Source organism: Mustela lutreola, chromosome 15, assembly GCF_030435805.1.
Source record: "Mustela lutreola isolate mMusLut2 chromosome 15, mMusLut2.pri, whole genome shotgun sequence".
Lineage (NCBI taxonomy): Eukaryota > Metazoa > Chordata > Mammalia > Carnivora > Mustelidae > Mustela > Mustela lutreola.
This window is the reverse complement of record NC_081304.1, coordinates 42,015,893-42,032,214: the sequence shown is the minus strand read 5'-3', so window position 1 is coordinate 42,032,214 and position 16,322 is coordinate 42,015,893. Positions and strand designations below refer to the sequence as shown.

The window sequence follows — 16,322 nt, the reverse complement described above, 5'->3', positions numbered from 1 at the left end:
TGGGGGACATTCCCCAGGCTTCCAGTGGGATTAGGTAGAGGAATGGTTAATTGAAGGGCTTAGGGCTCTGGCTGACAGACCCTAGGGAGATGGGAGCCTCGGCTAGCACCTTTTGCTCCCGCTCCCACTGCTTCCAGGACGCTCCAGCTGCCTCTACTCCTGGAGCTGCTCTGCTCCAGAAAAGCACAAGTTTGCCATCAGTCTGGGCTGGATTCAAATCCTGACTCTGCTATGTAACCTTGCAATTCTCTGAAAGTCTCTGAGCCTGCAAAATGGGAGGTGATAATACTTGTCTTCTCTCAATTTGGGGGAACGAGAAGCAATAATGTTAAGTGAAGGGCTTCGTCTGGTTGATGCATTGTAAAAGCTCTCAATTCAACCTTCCCTCTCCATACGGCAGATGAGGAGAAACTGGGAAGACCCCAAACTTCTTGTTCCCCTGGCCTCCTGCCAAGTACTCCCTTTTGCCCTGGGAAGCCCTATGTCCAGACCGCACTGTGGATGGTAAGAGAGGGAGGAAGTGGCCTAGAGCAGAGAGTTCTCTTCTCTGTGATGAGACCCAGAGGACAGGCCACCCAACTGCTATCTCCAGCTCTGTCCCTGCACATGGAAAACTTTGCACAGTGAAGATTTCCTAGGCAGGAACTAGGTCTTTTACCTCTTGATTTCTAGCAGCTAGCATAGTACCATGGCTCATAAAGGAGCACTCCATAAGTGTTCGAGGCTACAGAGCCTGTTAAACTTGGGAGGAGAGGCTTGGGTTCAGGTAAGGCCCCCATTCTGGTGAAAGGGGTGTATGTGTGGAATGACCCAATCTCAGTGTGAGATGACGCTCTGGGTTAGAAGCTGTTTGAGGGGGCCTGCCCTTCATCTAACATTTACAAGCCTTCCAACCTTTCAATCCAGGTACCTGGGGTGGGGGGTGGGAGGTTGAACACTGAAGGCTATGCGGGCCCACAGGCTACCTGGCCAGCAGAATTCAGCACAAGTAGGATAGCCACGAATCTCCACAAACATTCAGTGTAGCTTTTAAACTCAGTCTTAAGTGATCTGGGTTGCTAGAAACGTTGTTGACATTTCTTTCAACCAACAACAGAAATTCTAAGATTTCTCAATGAAGTCATCTGTGGTGGAACAAGAGGAAGGAAACCTTCCCTCTCTCTCATGTACCAACTGGGGAAGCTGGGACGGGCTATGTATTAAGTAGAAACTAGCAAACCTGGAAAGCAAATGTCTACTGAACCAATGAGCGTGTAATTTCTTTCCTTCTTTAAAAAAACAAACACCCCCCCCATTTATTTATTTATTTTAAAGAGAGACAGAAAGGGAGGGACAGATATTCAAGCAGGCATCCCAATGAGTTCAGAGCCCAATGCGAGGCTCAATATCACAACCCATGAGATTGTGGGCTGAACCAAAACCACAAGTTGGATGCTTAACTGACTGAGCCACCCAGGTGCCCCATGAGTGTATAATTTCCAAGAACAGAAGTGTATCCTGGGGGGCTGGAAAAAGGCCACAGGAGCTCACAGTGTGCACAAAAGGAAAGGGACATACCATTAGGAACAGACCTTGAACTGTGCTTGCTTCGACAGCACATATACTAAGAATACGAACAGAACCTGAACAATGATCAGAACTAAGCAATCTTTGGGCTTCTGTGTTGTGACAAGATCTGAAGTAAGAATACAATGGATACAATAAATATTTATTGGACAAAAAGCTATTACTGACAGTTTCTAAGGACCTTTACACAGATTCTATCTGTACACCACTAATTTAAGTTCTTGGAAGTTTAACATTACAAGGGTACTTCAACACCACTTAGCAGTCTTTGGCTCCATTTCACAGAGGAAGGACCACAGCTGGTCACTGATCTCTCAGCCTCAGTTCTGTCTTCGGGGAAAAGGGGCCTAAAGCCGTTTCCTCTTCCAATCTCCAGGATTGTTATGAAGACCAAGAGTAATCACGTAAAGCAACTGCTCAACTGTGCACACTTACAATCTACTTTCCACACTTCCCCAAACTCTGACATTTTAAGAATCTACATAAAATAACCTCCATTTGGCTTACATACAATAACATGTACACATATTCATAACATGTTATGTTTATGTATTTATGTGTATGGTTATTCATGTCCACATATACAGTCAAATCTGGAAACAGTCCCTATCTACAAAGAACGTCTCCCTGTATTAGCTGAGACAATCTACAGTAGGAATACTCTTGCCACCAACACACACCAGCACAAGAGATTTTCAATTAAAAGCACACACACTATTTTGCCATCTGAATTGTTTTCATTTTCAGAGGCAGAGCAAAGGGTGACGGAAAGATGGGCAGTTTAAGGAGGGCTGGTGAGTGGTAGAGACAGGCAGAAACACACAGAAAATCTGAAAAAGGTGAGTAGAGGATGAAGACTGAAACTAAGATTCTGGAAAGGTAGCTGCCTAGCTCCCAATTTCAGTATCCTGTACCAACCTGTCTTTCTCTCATTTGATGTCCTGTGATCAGCTCCTCTTCTGACACAAACTGGCTTCTAGAAAGGCAATCCTTTCTGTTTTGGAGGTTACTGATCTAAATTACAGGTCTGCCTCAAGGGTGTGTGGAGCAAGGGGGACCATCAATTAGTACACTTGGGGAAGTTCAAGGCAGTGTGGTCCACTTCTGGGAAGACCTGGATTCTATTTACTCCTGATGGGGAAAAACCCAGCCTTGGGAGGGCCCAGATGGACTACAGAACGCAGACAGGCACTGGGTTCAGGAGAAGGAACTGAAAGACCAGTTCTTTTCAGTTGTCCTCTGACTCTCCTTTACTGCCTCTCTGGAAACTGACAGAGGTTGGGGCTCTGGCACGAACAGCATGTGGCCTTGGCTTGGCCCTCTGACTAACCAGAGCTGTAGACAAAGGGCCTGACAGGTGGACTGAGTCAGTGATAGGCAGCTGGGAGCTTGGAGTCTCCCAGAACCGGCTCCAGACTTTGATGATGAACTCTCGGGTTAAAGCTCTCCCAACTCGCCTTCCATTGCCCGCACCATGACATAAAGCTCGGCCAGGCCCACCACAGAGGCCACGATCAAGGCAGCTAGTACCCGCTGGGGAGAGAAAGAACCAGGCTTAGGGGATACAGGCCAGCATCCAGCTCTGCAGCCTCCAGGGCCTCTAGTAAAGATGGCGGGAGGCGGGGGGGGGGGGGGGGAGGAGATTGGAGAGAGGGGGAAAACCCAGACCACAGGTTGGGGGAAGGGAAGAAGAGAGAATCTGGATTCTCTTGAGGTTATTATGTACTCCCATGAATGCTGGATAGTTCAAATGCTCCTCTTGTTTACTAAATAAATGCTTGTCTAATGCCTAACTTGTTCAAGGCACCTTCACATACATTCTCTCTCTCCCACCAACACTCCCACCTGGGACACCCTGCCTTGCCCAGTGCTTACTTACTGAGGCCATTTCTGTGAAGATGTACTGGCTTCCAAGGTAAGTACAGACGAAGGCAGCTGCTACCGTGACAATAAAGTTGAAGATGGTGATGACCAGAGCTTTCACTGACCTCACTTTGGGGAAGAACCCAGGGAAGAAACGTTTATGTCAGCATCCTCCACAAGGCCCTCTTGTCTCTGGAGTGCCTCCCCCCATCAACTGGGTCTCCTTCAAATGGCAAGCCTGAATAGCTCAGGCTTAAACCCAGAGCCCTGGGGTGGGAAGAAGTGCCATGACCAACCCGTCCCAGGCTTCAGCAGTGTGATTTCCCAGCACCTCTCACCTTGCTTTCCCAGTTCACTAAGAGTCCCACCATGTCTTGAATCCTGGGAAAAAGAAAACACAAATGATTCCAAATGGATGCAGCTCAGAGGCAGCCCAGAGAGTAACTATTTGTCAGTCTGGGCTCTGCTCTCTTTATTTCCCAACATATTAAGTCTGCCTTCTCCATGGATTCTGTTATCAGAACCAGATGGATTTTTTCCTGAACTATAGATCAAGCATTTCAGAAAAAGGACATAGGTTCCCAGTACCCAGGGTGGGAGCATGCCACAGAACAATAGGAGTCCTATCAGAAGAAAGGCTCCAAGGCCTAACTCCACCTCTCCAACTTTTAAGAATCTGTCACCGTCTGAGCCCAGAGTCTCAGTAAATGAGCTGGGAATTGTATTAGGTTTGTATGCAGCACAGAGCTTCTGCGGACCCTGACTAGTATAAAAGCCAAGCTTCCACGATGTTTTTTTTTCCCCTCTGTACTTCTTCCCAGCACAGAGGTCTGCTTTCAGAAGCTACTCAGTCCTTGTATTGAGGAGCAAGCCCTTACCTTACAGGTGACGTTGTATGTGATCCGCTTATATTCCTCATTGGCCAGCTGTATCTTAATCTTCTCCAAACGGGCAACTAGCTCTGGGTTCTGAGGCAGAAAAATCAAATGAGAAGGATATCCCCAGCTTACTAGAAAGCCATGTTACAATCATTGGTTTCAGGAGGCAAAGCACTCCTAAGGGTGCTAAGAGACCCATGTACTAGTTATGCCTCCACTGCTTTGGAAACTGTTTTTTTTGTTTGTTTGTTTGTTTGTTTTTTGCAGATCTGTTTTCCAAGCTGTCAAGCAGGGAGGACAATATCTGGTTCCCCCATCCCAGCTCTCAAGGATTTAAAAGACAAATTTTTGAGCTTAGAGGTTGATTCATAAATCTGAATGTATCGTAAGTCCAATTCAGCCAACACCACTTCCACAAATAAATCAGTTACATACCCTGGGAGGCTTCACCACCTCTGGGAGATAGATTTCACTGCCTTCTAGGAGCTCATGAAGGTATAGTGTGGAACCTGGGAAGAAAAGATTTTTACAAACATAATGATGCATAGAATTGAGATTGAAGGATTAAGATCAGAAAAGGGTCTGGCCAGGGGCGTCTGGGTGGCTCAGTGGGTTAAAGCCTCTGCCTTCGGCTCAGGTCATGATCCCAGGGTCCTGGGATCGAGCCCCACATCGGGCTCTCTGCTTGGCGGGGAGCCTGCTTCCTCCTCTCTCTCTGCCTGCCTCTCTGCCTGCTTGTGATCTCTGTCAAATAAATAAATAAAATCTTTAAAAAAAAAGAAAAGGGTTTGGCCCTTCTATTTTTTAATACCAAAATAAAACATGGCCACCCCTATTTCAATTCATCTCCAAGATCATTTTCAATTGAGAAGAATCGAGGACAATTCCACACAAATATCTCCTGGTATGCATACCTAAGTGTCAGCTCTCAGTTATTTCGCCAAAGTCACAGCTAACAATAAGCCACTTATATTTGCGTTCAGATTAAGTCACGCTGTAGCCACAATACAACTGCCCTAAATAGGTTTAAGTCACGGTGATGTTAAATACTTAAAAAATGTGTACTAGATGATATATAAGGTACTTTTTATTTTTATTTCTTAAAGATTTTATTTATTTGACAGAGAGAGGAATTACAAGTAGGAAGAGAGGCAGGAATAGAGAGAGGGGGAAAAAGGCTCCCTGCTGAGCAAAGAGCCCCATGCGGGGCTCAATCCCAGGACCCTGAGATCATGACCTGAGCTGAAGGCAGCGGCTCAACACACTAAGTCACCCAGGTGCCCCAAAAAGGTATTTTTTAGTTCTAATAGTTCTAGCAGTTGAGCAGTCTACCCTTTGTACTTCTGGGTAGACTGTGTTAATTCTGACAAAAGACCTTTCAGGCCAGTTTGTCCTAGTCCCTCCCCTCACAGTGAGGGGAACTGAGACCCAAGGAAGAGAAACGACTTCTCCAAGGGGAGTTTGCTGCAGAGCTAGGACTAGAACTCAGCTGCTACTCCCAGTTCAGATCTTTCAACATAGCTTTCCATCGTTCTATGTTGGGGGGTGGGGGGTGGAGAAAGACGCTATCAGATGAAAAGAAATCCAAATACCCAAACAGGACAAGCTCACTATCCTAAGTTGGTTTCCAGTGTAGCTTAAAAGGAAAAAATTGAACTTGTGTGCGGTGTACTGGGTTAGAACTGGACTTCCTCAAAGGTCAGGAGGCCCTAAGGGGGGCTGGTATTGAAGAAGAGACTCTCAAGAGAGTAGAAACTGCACACGTAAAATTTGCCACCCACAAGAAATCCTCATGGAAGCTGTTTAAGGGAGCGGGTTGTCCTACGGTTTATGAGGTGACTCTTGGGTTAGCTAGATGACTGTTCCGCGGGTGAAGAGTGATGGATTTTTTTTCCCCCTCTCATAACAAAAAAGAGTCAAGAAGGAAAAGACTCTGGAAAAAGGGGGGCGAGTCCGGGCTGGAGACTGCAGCTCACCACTCTCTCTCAGATACTGATGGAGATCTCGGATCAGTCGGAAGGAAACCAGGCGCGCGGGGCCACTGGAAAAATCACCGTCCTTGTGTTTCTTCCCTAGCGCAGCTTCAAGTTCTGCCCGCAGCTTCCGGGGCAGCTGCTCTGGCTCCAGCTCCCCACCGGGGCCCAAAGCGCGAACCAGTCGCTCACCGGCCAGCAAGCAAGACGCCATGTCTGGCTGACCTCGGGTCAGGTGACCGGGAGCAGGGACTTCCGCTCATCGCTCACCGGAAGGAGCATGGAGGTTGCGGGGCGGGATGAGGCGGGGCAGAGGGCCAAGGGGGCGGGGACGCGGCGCGGGGCAGTGTGGGGCGGGGGCAGAACGCCTCCGGCCGCGGGTTGGGCCCAGTGTCAGCAGCCGAGCAGGCGCTCGGGCGGGACATGGCGGGCTGTGTGGCCCGGCGAGCCCTGGCGGTGGGCAGCCGCTGGTGGTCCCGCTCGCTAACCGGGGCCCGAGGGCCGAGGCCGCTCTGTTCGGCAGGTGGAGCTGGGGCCTTCCCACCAGCGGCGACCACGACGACGCGGAGGCACCTCTCGTCCCGGTGAGGGACGGAGCGCGGGGCCCGTACGTGGAGCCCAGGGAGCGTGTTTCGGCCAGGGAGGAGGCCAGGAGGCCGGACCGGCCGAGGGTGATTGAAGTTCGACCCGGGAGAGGGTCCCGGCCGGGAGCCGACCTGCCCTGCCTGGGATGTGTGCCAGGAGCAGAGAAGGGAGCGCGGTCCAGAGCCCTGGGTTACGCAGTACTGGCTCTGAGGGGGAGTAGTAACCCTCTCGGAGCGAATTTTACCTTCCCAAGTGGAGATCTCGAGCGCTGTTGTTACAGCAGCCTTTTAATTAAACCCCAGGGCTCCTGACTTGAACCCTCAGCCCCGGATTGGGACAAAGCCTCCCTCAGAAGGATGCTCGAAGTGGGAAACCGGACTCTTGAGAATGAGCCCTGCGTGGGTTCCGGGTTTTGGCGTGACCTTGGGGAGATTGGTTCTTTCTCTGTGACTTGGCGAGGGGGCTTGAGGCCATGGGGAATGGTGTGAGCATTGTCTCTAGCGATGGGGCAGGCAGGTCAGTTTGGGGCTGGAGGATCAAGTGAGAGGAAGCATAAGGTTCACATCCCCAAAACGTTAAGAATAGTAGGTCTTTGAAGGACTCCTAGAAAAAGCAGCCCTGTCCAGAGAGACCAGAGAGAGCTGACTTTTTGGTGGCTGAAATCAGACACTGGTATTGGGGAGAGATGATAAATATTTGCAGTGTAAGACCCCTGTGAAATGTGATGTGAGTCTGAACAAAAACTAGATTGAGAGACTACTAGGTGCAATGCAGTGAGTGTGGTAGGACATCTGGAGATGATGGCTAAACTGTTCAAGGGTAGGGTAAAGGCTGAAGTTTTGCGGGGAGGGTAGACAGAGCTGGAATTATAAAACAAATGTTTCACGCATTGGGCTCTGAGGGGGAACGCAGCTAATCAGACACAGGCATTGCTCTCAGGGAACCTAAAGTCTCTAGTGGAGATAAGAGCTGGGCACAAACAACAGAAATGCAAGGTGGGAAAGGCGGTTAAAATGCTGTGGGAGAGGCGCGCCTGGGTAGCTCAGTGGGTTAAAGCCTCTGCCTTTGGCTCAGGTCATGATCCCAGGGTCCTGGGATCGAGCCCCACATCAGGTTCTCTGCTCAGCAGGGAGCCTGCTTCCCAACCCCCCTCTGCCTGCCTCTCTACCTACTTGTGATCTCTCTGTCAAATAAATAAATAAAATCTTTAAAAAAAATTGCTGTGGGAGGACAGGAGGATGGGTCAGGGAAGAAACAGAGGCAAGGGGTATAAATAAGCAGGGTGCAAGGGCATGATATGAGGAATGCTGAGACTGAAGAGAGGAGGAAGAGATCTGGGAGCAGTCAGACCTAACAGAGAAACTGAGGCAGGGCCTGTGGCTGGATCTCCAAGGACGAAAGGCAGAATCTGGAGTGGTGGTTTGGGAGGACCCTTATCTGCTTCACTGCCACCCCCCTCACTGCTTTGACCCTTCTCTGCTCTCACTGCCTGCCCCCCCAGTGTCCTAGAAGCTTATTCTGATGGTGTAGGTACCTTTCCTTCTCAGCTTTTCTTTTCAGTTGCTTGTTCTTTTCTTTCCTAACCAGGAACCGACCAGAGGGCAAAGTTTTGGAGACGGTTGGTGTATTTGAGGTGCCAAAACAGAATGGAAAATACGAGACTGGACAGGTGAGTGCTGGGCTGGGTCATCTTATATTTGTTTTCAAGGTGTGTCCTGCTTCTGAAAGTGTTAGTTTTGGTCCTAGACCCGAATGTTACAGTTTTCTGCCTTGGTGTTTTGTTCCAGAGCAGAATCACAAACTTGTTAAGATACGGTTTCTGTTTTCCTGGTTGTGAATCCTTTTCATGTGTCAGTGGGTTCCCTTTCCAAGTTAGTGTGGACAGAGATAATTTGGACCAAAGTGGGGAGAGGGCCAGGTTGCTGAAGAGTCCTATAAGTTTCTGGAAGGTAGGAAGCCAGTGGAGGGAGCTTTCAGAAAAGGAAACCTTTGGGGCCATCTGGGAGGCTCAGAAGTTTCAGTGGCTGACTCTTGGTTTGGGCTCAGGTCATGATCCCAGGGTCCTGGGATAGAGCCCTGCATCTGGCTACCTGTTGGGTGAGAAGCCTGCTTAGGATTCTCTCTCTCCCTTTCCCTTTCTCTCCCCTTCCTCTCTTGCTAAAGAGAAAACAAGAGAGAGAGAGAGAGAAAGAAAAAAAGAAAGAAAAGCAAACCTTTGATACTTTGTCATGGTTGAACTGATTGCAGTGTAATATAAGTTGTGGGTGCAGAGTTTTTGTATCAGTTTTGTGCCAGATGCACTGATAGTTTTAGGCACCTTGTAAGTAAGGACTTTTTGTTTATTCGACTTCCCACTCCCCTTTTCTTGCCATCCTGCAATAGACCTGATGTTGTGTGTTGGACCTGAATCAAAAGCAATGCCTGGGGGCGCCTGGGTGGCTCAGTGGGTTAAGCCGCTGCCTTGGGCTCAGGTCACGATCTCAGGGTCCTGGGATCAAGTCCCATATCGGGCTCTCTGCTCAGCAGGAAGCCTGCTTCCCTCTCTCTCTCTCTCTGCCTGCCTCTCTCTCCATCTACTTGTGATCTCTGTCAAATAAATAAATAAAATTTAAAAAAAAAAAAAAAGCAATGCCTGGGGCACCTGGGTGGCTCAGTGGGTTAAAGCCTCTGCCTTCGGCTTAGGTCGTGATCTCAGGGTCCTGGGATCAAGTCCCAAATCGGGCTCTCTGCTCAGCGGGGAGCCTGCTTCCCCCTCTCTCTCTGCCTGCCTCTCTGCCTACTTGTGATCTCTGTCTGTCAAATAAATAAAATCTTAAAAAAAAAAAAAAGGAAAGAAAAAAAGCAATGCCTTCGTAGAGTTGGCAGTCTAGAAAGGAATTATGGGGTCAGTGGTTATACACTGTGCTGAGTTGAGGGGAGATCAGGGAAGTCTTGCTAGAGCTTTAGGCTATCATCTAAGGGATCAGCAGAAGTCAGCCCAGTGAAGGGGGGACAAGAGTATTCTGAAGCTGGTGGGGGTGGATCATGGAGTTCAAGGGAAAGATCGGCAGGACCTTGTGCTGCGGTTGCCAGCTACCTGTGCTGCTTAGTGGTCTGACTTGTGGGGGGCGCCTGAGTGGCTCAGTGGGTTAAAGCCTCTGCTTTCGGCTCAGGTCATGATCCCAGGGTCCTGGGATTGAGCCCCGCATTGGGCTCTCTGCTAGGCAGGCAGCCTGCTTCCCCCACTCTCTCTGTCTGCCTCTCTGCCTACTTGTGATCTCTGTTAAATAAATAAATAAAATCTTAAAAAAAGAAAAGAAAAGAAAAAAAAGACTTGTGGATCACATACTCACTGAGGCTCTCTTTCCTCCTAGCTCTTCCTTCATAGTGTTTTTGGCTACCGAGGTGTTGTCCTGTTTCCCTGGCAGGCCAGACTGTATGACCGGGATGTGGCTTCTACAGCTCCAGAAAAGTAAGTACCCCTGTCACTGTGCCTCAGGGTCCCCTCAGGAGGAGGCCTGACTCATGGCTGATGTACATAATTGGGGTCCCAGGGGAGAACTGAACATCCTCCTGGGCCATTGGAACAGTCCCAGAGTACTTCCTGGACACCATGGAGACAAAAGTGCTGAGTGCCAGGGACAGTCTGAAGCCAGAGGGTCCCTTTAGGCCTCCTCAGGATGCCTTCCCAAGCTGTTCTCTATTTGCATTATAAGTAGCCCAGAAGGCATTGAGGGACTAATTTCCTTCATTTTCTGATGTTCAGTTAGAATCTGTCTTTCCATCTCTTATCATTAGAGTACATTAAAAAAGAAAAGGCCTAGTTCCATTAAATAATCACAGACCACCCCAGGGATGTGAGAAGAGTGGGGGTACTCAGGGCTTCAGGATAGAACCAGCAATTTGATTTTCGCAGCGTGGTCCCCTCCTTCCAAGAAGCAGCCAGAGACTAAGACAAATAGAGACTCTCTGCCATGGGTCCTCCACATTCTGACTGGGGAGGGGCTGGGCCTGGATGTTGCTGAGCAGGTACCCAGCTGACGCCAAAACCCCTTCAGATCAGGCACTAGCTAGTCCATTTAGGTAAGGAGGTGGTAGGGAGCTAGGGCAGGCACCACTTCTGTTTCTCTTGGGGTGATCTTGGGCTTCTTCCCCTACCCTCTAGAGCAGAGAATCCTGCAGGCCATGGCTCTAAGGAGGTGAAAGGCAAAACTCACACTTACTATCAGGTGCTGATTGATGCCCGAGACTGTCCACATATAGTAAGTAAGCAAGGTGGCTGGGCCTGGGGTTTCTCTCCCTGGGAAAGGCCTAAACCTGGTGGAGACAGAGGGAGGGAGAAGGGTCAAAGAGAGCCCAGATCAGTACTGGGCCCCAAGTTCTCAGGACTGGATTGTGACTAAGAAAGTCTGACTCGCTTCTTTCCTTAGTCTCAGAGATCTCAGACAGAAGCTGTGACTTTCTTGGCTAACCATGATGATAGCCGGGCCCTCTATGCCATCCCAGGTGAGTAGTGAACATGTATCTGAGTATGCCTGTTGGTGAGAGGCCTAGTGTGTCTTAGTGAGAAGACTCTGATGCCTTTCCGATGTCCTTTAATCTGCTAGGAGGGATTATAGAAGCTGAGAGCAGTGGTGCCAATCTTGTCCCACTTGGAGACAAGGCCAGCATTGTGTTTCTTCTCAGTCTTGTTCCTCTCTTTTCCTGTGGGAGTTTCACTGTTTCTTTTTCCTCTCTGTGCCAGGCCTGGACTATGTCAGCCATGAAGACATCCTCCCCTATACCTCCACAGATCAGGTTCCCATCCAGCATGAGCTGTTTGAAAGATTTCTTCTGTATGACCAGACAAAATGTGAGCTATCTCAAGAAGGGAAGCTGGAATGGGAGGGCCCTTCTTCAAAGACGGCATCACACAAGTAGCTTCAAAACTGTATATCCACAACCTTATTTAGCCTCCCATTAGATCTGTCAGGCGGATGGCTGTTGTCTCTTCCTAATAGATATGGAACCTGAGGCTCAAGGATGAGAAGAAGGGACTCAAGGTTGCTAGTGAGTCACAAGGTCAGGGTTACAGTAGGGTCTGAAGATCTGGGCTCCTCACTCCCAGCCCGTTTCTCTTCCCAGGATGTCCCATAATGCCTCAGGGCTTATTCTTGGTGGCCTTGTGCCTTCTTCCAGACTGTGCTTTTGCTTCCAGTTTGGGTACCTTATTTCCCTGGGCCCTCACTTGGAAGAGTTTTCCCCAAGAGGGGCAGTTGGAGAACACCCTGGACTCTGGCCTGGAACTAACTCATCTTCTCTGCCCCAGCACCCCCTTTTGTGGCCCGGGAGACGCTCCGGGCCTGGCAAGAGAAGAATCACCCCTGGCTGGAGCTCTCTGATGTCCACCGGGAAACAACTGAGAACATCCGTGTCACCGTCATCCCCTTCTACATGGGCATGAGGGTGTGTATCTGGCCTGGGTGCCTTCCCTCATGGTGGGCCCCCAGATTTTCTCTGGTATCCCCAGTGTGACTTTGGAGTGGGTTCCACATTTAAACCATGTGCCTAGTGGTTCTGCTTCCAATTGCCGGACATACTGGGCAGACTCTCGGGATCTAGAGCAGCAAGACCCTCAAGTTCTGGGACAGAGTCCTCCAGGCTGACTCTTTCTTCTTTCTGGTCCAAAGTCTTCCTGTTCATGAAGAACATACACGTACTTGCTTAAATCAGTACAGGCTGATGTTCACACTCGGTATGCGTTAGTCAGATGTTTGTTGAGCTCTTTCTTGCCTGGCTGTGAGCCTCTAGTAAACATGAAACCCCGTCCCTGCCTTTCAGGAGCCCATGGTAGTGGGAGAGGTTAGCACAGAACCCATCAAGTGTTGTCACAGTGTTGGGCTGTGGAAGGGCCGAGGAGGGTCATGGCCTGGGACAGCCATGATTGCAGGGGTGGGGGGCAGCAGCTGGCTAGAAGACTGGTGAGAAGGGGAAGGGCCCTGTGGCTGACGTCCATTGGCACCCAGCTCTGTTGGTGATCAAGGAGGAGGAAGGAGGCCAGGGACCAGGCCGGGGAGGCTGCCTCCTTTGGGGCTTGTTGGCTGTAGTCCAGTCACCATCCCACAGACATTCACAGCATTGTTTTGTCTCTGCAACCTTCTTGGAATATACCTCCTCAGTTGGAGAGCTCTTGATTGGAACAGACTTGGTCCTGCCGTCTGGGACTCAAATTCTTTTTTTTTCCCCCGCAGGAAGCCCAGAATTCCCATGTCTACTGGGTGAGTGTGAACCTGGGTAGATGGGCTGGGAGGGGGACAGTTTGGCTCTGGTGGGAGGGGTCTGTGTACTGCAGATATCCATTTTGGTTGTCTTTTGCTTTCGTAGAATTCCAGGTAGGCTAGCGCAGGTAGGTCTGTTCTTTGTCAGCTGTGAACTCTGTCCTCTGCCCTCCACAGTGGCGCTACTGTATCCGCTTAGAGAACCTCGACAGTGACGTGGTGCAGCTCCGGGAGCGACACTGGAGGATATTCAGTTTATCTGGCACCTTGGAGACAGTGCGAGGCCGAGGCGTGGTGGGAAGGGTGAGCGTCATCAGGCCAGTAATGTGGCTCTGGTCCTTCCCGGCAGGCCTGGGGACTCAGTGCCTGCTCTCCTCTCCTCTGTGGCTGGGGACAGAGGCTCATTGTGGGATGCCTTGGGCTGCTTTAGGTGACACCTTACAACAACCCCATGAGATGGTTTCTTACAGCCTGAGTCACAGCTGAAGAGAGAGGTTGCGAAGTGAGTAACTGGCCCCTGGTCCTGTGCTTGGTAATGGCAGGACCTGGATTTGAATCCAGGGGAGTCCAACATCAGAGCTTTTGTGCCGTTCTGTGTGGGGCTCCTCCCCCTAACCAGCCCCAGCCTCTGCTTCTGGTTGTCTTTCCTCTGCCCTTTTTTTTTTTTTTTTTAAAGATTTTTTTTTTATTTGACAGAGGGAGAGAGATCATAAGTAGGCAGAGAGGCAGGCAGAGAGAGAGGGGGGAAGCAGGCTCCCTGCCGAGCAGAGAGCCCGATGCAGGGCTCTATCCCAGGACCCTGAGATCATGGCCTGGGCTTAAGGCAGAGGCTTAACCCACTGAGCCACCCAGGCACCCCTCCTCTGCCTCTTAATACACCTGCCTTTGCTGGTCCACGAAGAGATTGGATTTTGCAAATCCTGTACTACCCCACCGTGTCTCCTGAGAAATGAAGCCCTGAGAAATGGCCAGTGACCACATTTAACGTATATTTCTCCCCATGAGCAGGGACTTGGGATGCAGGGTGGGATGCTGAGTGAGACCAGGGCTTTGGAGTGAGATAGTCTGGCTCTGAATGCCAGCTGTTTGTGGTTTATTCCCCACATTGGGCCAGTTTAACAAAAAAATCTGTTTCTTCCTGTTGAATGGGAGTCACACCTATTACCTCGTAATTCCCGGGAGGTTTAAGTTAGCCAAGGTTTGCAGAGCACCACCACAGCGCCTGGCACACATGCACTTAGTGAATGGACTCTGGAAGGGCTGTTTACAGAGGAGGTTCTCTGCCTAGCATCTTTGCCCAGTGGCCTCAGATGTTAAGTCTGAGGTTCTCTTTCCCAGAATCAGAATGCAAGACCCAGGTCATTGGCTGGTTTTGGGGATGGGGGGTGAGTACTGGCAGGCAGTCATCATTGGGGGCCAGAAGGGGCACCCTCCTAATGAACTGGCAGTCGACATGTGACCCCAGGGTATGGGGAGCTGGCCTGGCCTTACCAATTTTCCCTGAACCCTTATAGGAACCTGTGTTATCGAAGGAGCAGCCTGCGTTCCAGTACAGCAGCCACGTCTCCTTGCAAGCTTCCAGCGGGCACATGTGGTGAGTGGGTGAGCACGTGCTGGGAGACGGGGCGCCCCAACTCCGCAGACACAGCCGCAGCTCAGAAACTTGGGAGCTCAGACTTTGCTGTTAATTCTGGGCTGGCTTCCATCTCGAGATGGGGTTTTTCTGCTATTCATTGTTGTGGGAGACTTGTTGGATTTTTTTCTGTTTTCTAGTTCCTGTGATTTCATGGACTGAGGACTTAGCCTGAGAGGTTTGGTGGTTTGGTGTGGCACTGAGTTGCCCATGTAGTTGGTTTTCCCCTAGTGGTTCACTCCTTAACCTGAAAGTATGGTTGGGTAGCTTACGAGTGTGCATCTAAGGGCCAGAATCAGGGCAGCTGTGTTTCTTTTCTTGTAGGGTCAGGAAGGGCTCACAGGTTTGTAGACCAGTGTTATCTTGACGTGAACCAGGCTGAGGGGAGCTCATCCTGCTGTGTTCAGTCCTGGAGCCAAGGGCCTAGGGCTCTCGTGATCCTCAGTAGGGCCTCTGCTGTCACTCCCTCTAACCTACCTTCTCTCTGACCTGCAGGGGCACGTTCCGCTTCGAGAGGCCTGATGGCTCCCACTTTGATGTCCGGATCCCTCCCTTCTCTCTGGAAAGCAATAAAGATGAGAAGACACCACCATCAGGCCTTCACTGGTAGGCCAGCTGAGGCCTGAGTACCTAGGCCTGGCCTCTGAAGAACAGCTCTTCTCCCATAATTGCTGCAGAACTCTCTCTCCACCATGGGCCACAGTGGGTCTCTTTTATCGTTTGCACCGTTTGGTTGTGGGGGTTCTTTTTCTGCGGGTGGGTATAATCGTTTTCTCCAGAAGACCTGTGTAGGACTCTTCCGAGGCTGGCCTCCCCCGTTAAGCCCTGGCTACACTGTGTTCCAGTAAACCTTTCCACCAGGAATTCTGTGTTCAGCTGCCACAGGCCTGGGTTTCCTGGCCTGTCCCACAAGTTGTTTGGAATATGAGGTTTGGTCAATAAACCAGTGCACACTTGGCCACCCTCGCCATTTCTGCCCCCGGGTTCTCAGGCTCCCTCATTGACACTGAGTGGGGCCCTTGGTTGCTGTCCTTGCCTTCCAGGAAACTGCCCCATCTGTTAAGAGTGTATGCTTCTCCCCTGAGGCTCGGACTTGGCTGAACATCTCCCAGGGTCATGGTGCCTCTCAGCCAGTGAGGTGAGGGCTAGATTGGACTCTTGTTTTCTTTACCCTCTGCCAAATGCTGAGCAGGAGGCCACCATCAGGCTCGGAGTTCTCCGCACTGGTCAGCCGTTGGCATCGCTGGCCTCCTTGGTCCTGGGAAGGAGTGGGGCAAGCCATGTGAGGTCCCTGGAATAATAGGCCTGCCAGCCATGAGCCTGTGTTTGTCAGGCCTTTGCAGACCACAAATGGAAAAACTCAGCCGAGAATCTTTAGATATGTATGAATGGCAACTGAGCCAAGCTACTTTCTGAGCTGCTCACAGATCCTTAAGAGCAGAGATGAAATGTGCTGCATTTCCCCCTGAATCGTAGGGATTCCTGCTTCTCTACTACCATAGTGATTGTTAAAGAGGTCGTTTTATTCTTAATATTAAATCTCAGTTCCAGCCCTTATTAGTGTTGTCCTTAATCCTCCACCAGGGGG

The 16,322-nt window shown here is 50.3% G+C and overlaps 2 protein-coding genes across 3 annotated transcripts; one reads left to right on the top strand and one right to left on the bottom strand.

Annotated features, from left to right (window-relative positions):
* Positions 1 to 1,687: 1,687 nt before the first annotated feature.
* TMEM199 (transmembrane protein 199) lies at positions 1,688 to 6,533 on the bottom strand. Its single transcript, XM_059147603.1, has 6 exons — positions 6,284 to 6,533; positions 4,743 to 4,816; positions 4,308 to 4,397; positions 3,768 to 3,810; positions 3,446 to 3,558; positions 1,688 to 3,099 (listed from the first exon to the last, which is right to left on the bottom strand). The coding sequence occupies exons 1-6, from the start codon at positions 6,492 to 6,494 to the stop codon at positions 3,004 to 3,006; spliced, it is 627 nt and encodes a 208-aa protein (XP_059003586.1). The 5' UTR covers positions 6,495 to 6,533; the 3' UTR covers positions 1,688 to 3,003.
* A 90-nt stretch (positions 6,534 to 6,623) lies between these two features.
* Positions 6,624 to 15,691, top strand: POLDIP2 (DNA polymerase delta interacting protein 2). Of its 2 annotated transcripts, none has more exons than XM_059147380.1 (11): positions 6,624 to 6,864; positions 8,453 to 8,534; positions 10,219 to 10,316; positions 11,010 to 11,106; positions 11,275 to 11,350; positions 11,589 to 11,696; positions 12,153 to 12,289; positions 13,075 to 13,101; positions 13,279 to 13,404; positions 14,616 to 14,703; positions 15,230 to 15,691. In XM_059147380.1, exons 1-10 carry the CDS (start codon positions 6,704 to 6,706, stop codon positions 14,697 to 14,699), a joined length of 996 nt encoding a protein of 331 aa, XP_059003363.1. In that variant the 5' UTR covers positions 6,624 to 6,703; the 3' UTR covers positions 14,700 to 14,703; positions 15,230 to 15,691. The 2 variants fall into 2 exon arrangements, with proteins under 2 accessions (XP_059003363.1, XP_059003362.1); XM_059147379.1 differs by having other exon boundaries at positions 6,626 to 6,864; positions 14,616 to 14,695.
* The last annotated feature ends 631 nt before the right edge of the window (positions 15,692 to 16,322 follow it).

Bases quoted from the DNA above. Each gene is read 5' to 3' on its own strand.
- TMEM199 (XM_059147603.1), bottom strand. From the start codon at position 6,494: ATGGCGTCTTGCTTGCTGGCCGGTGAGCGACTGGTTCGCGCTTTGGGC. The intron at 4,398-4,742 runs GTATGTAACTGA...TTTCTGCCTCAG, and splicing joins AGGTGGTGAAGCCTCCCAGG to AACCCAGAGCTAGTTGCCCG. The intron at 3,559-3,767 runs GTGAGAGGTGCT...TCTTCCCCAAAG, and splicing joins TAGTGAACTGGGAAAGCAAG to TGAGGTCAGTGAAAGCTCTG.
- POLDIP2 (XM_059147379.1), top strand. From the start codon at position 6,704: ATGGCGGGCTGTGTGGCCCGGCGAGCCCTGGCGGTGGGCAGCCGCTGG. The intron at 8,535-10,218 runs GTGAGTGCTGGG...CTTTCCTCCTAG, and splicing joins GAAAATACGAGACTGGACAG to CTCTTCCTTCATAGTGTTTT. The intron at 11,697-12,152 runs GTGAGCTATCTC...TCTCTGCCCCAG, and splicing joins TCTGTATGACCAGACAAAAT to CACCCCCTTTTGTGGCCCGG.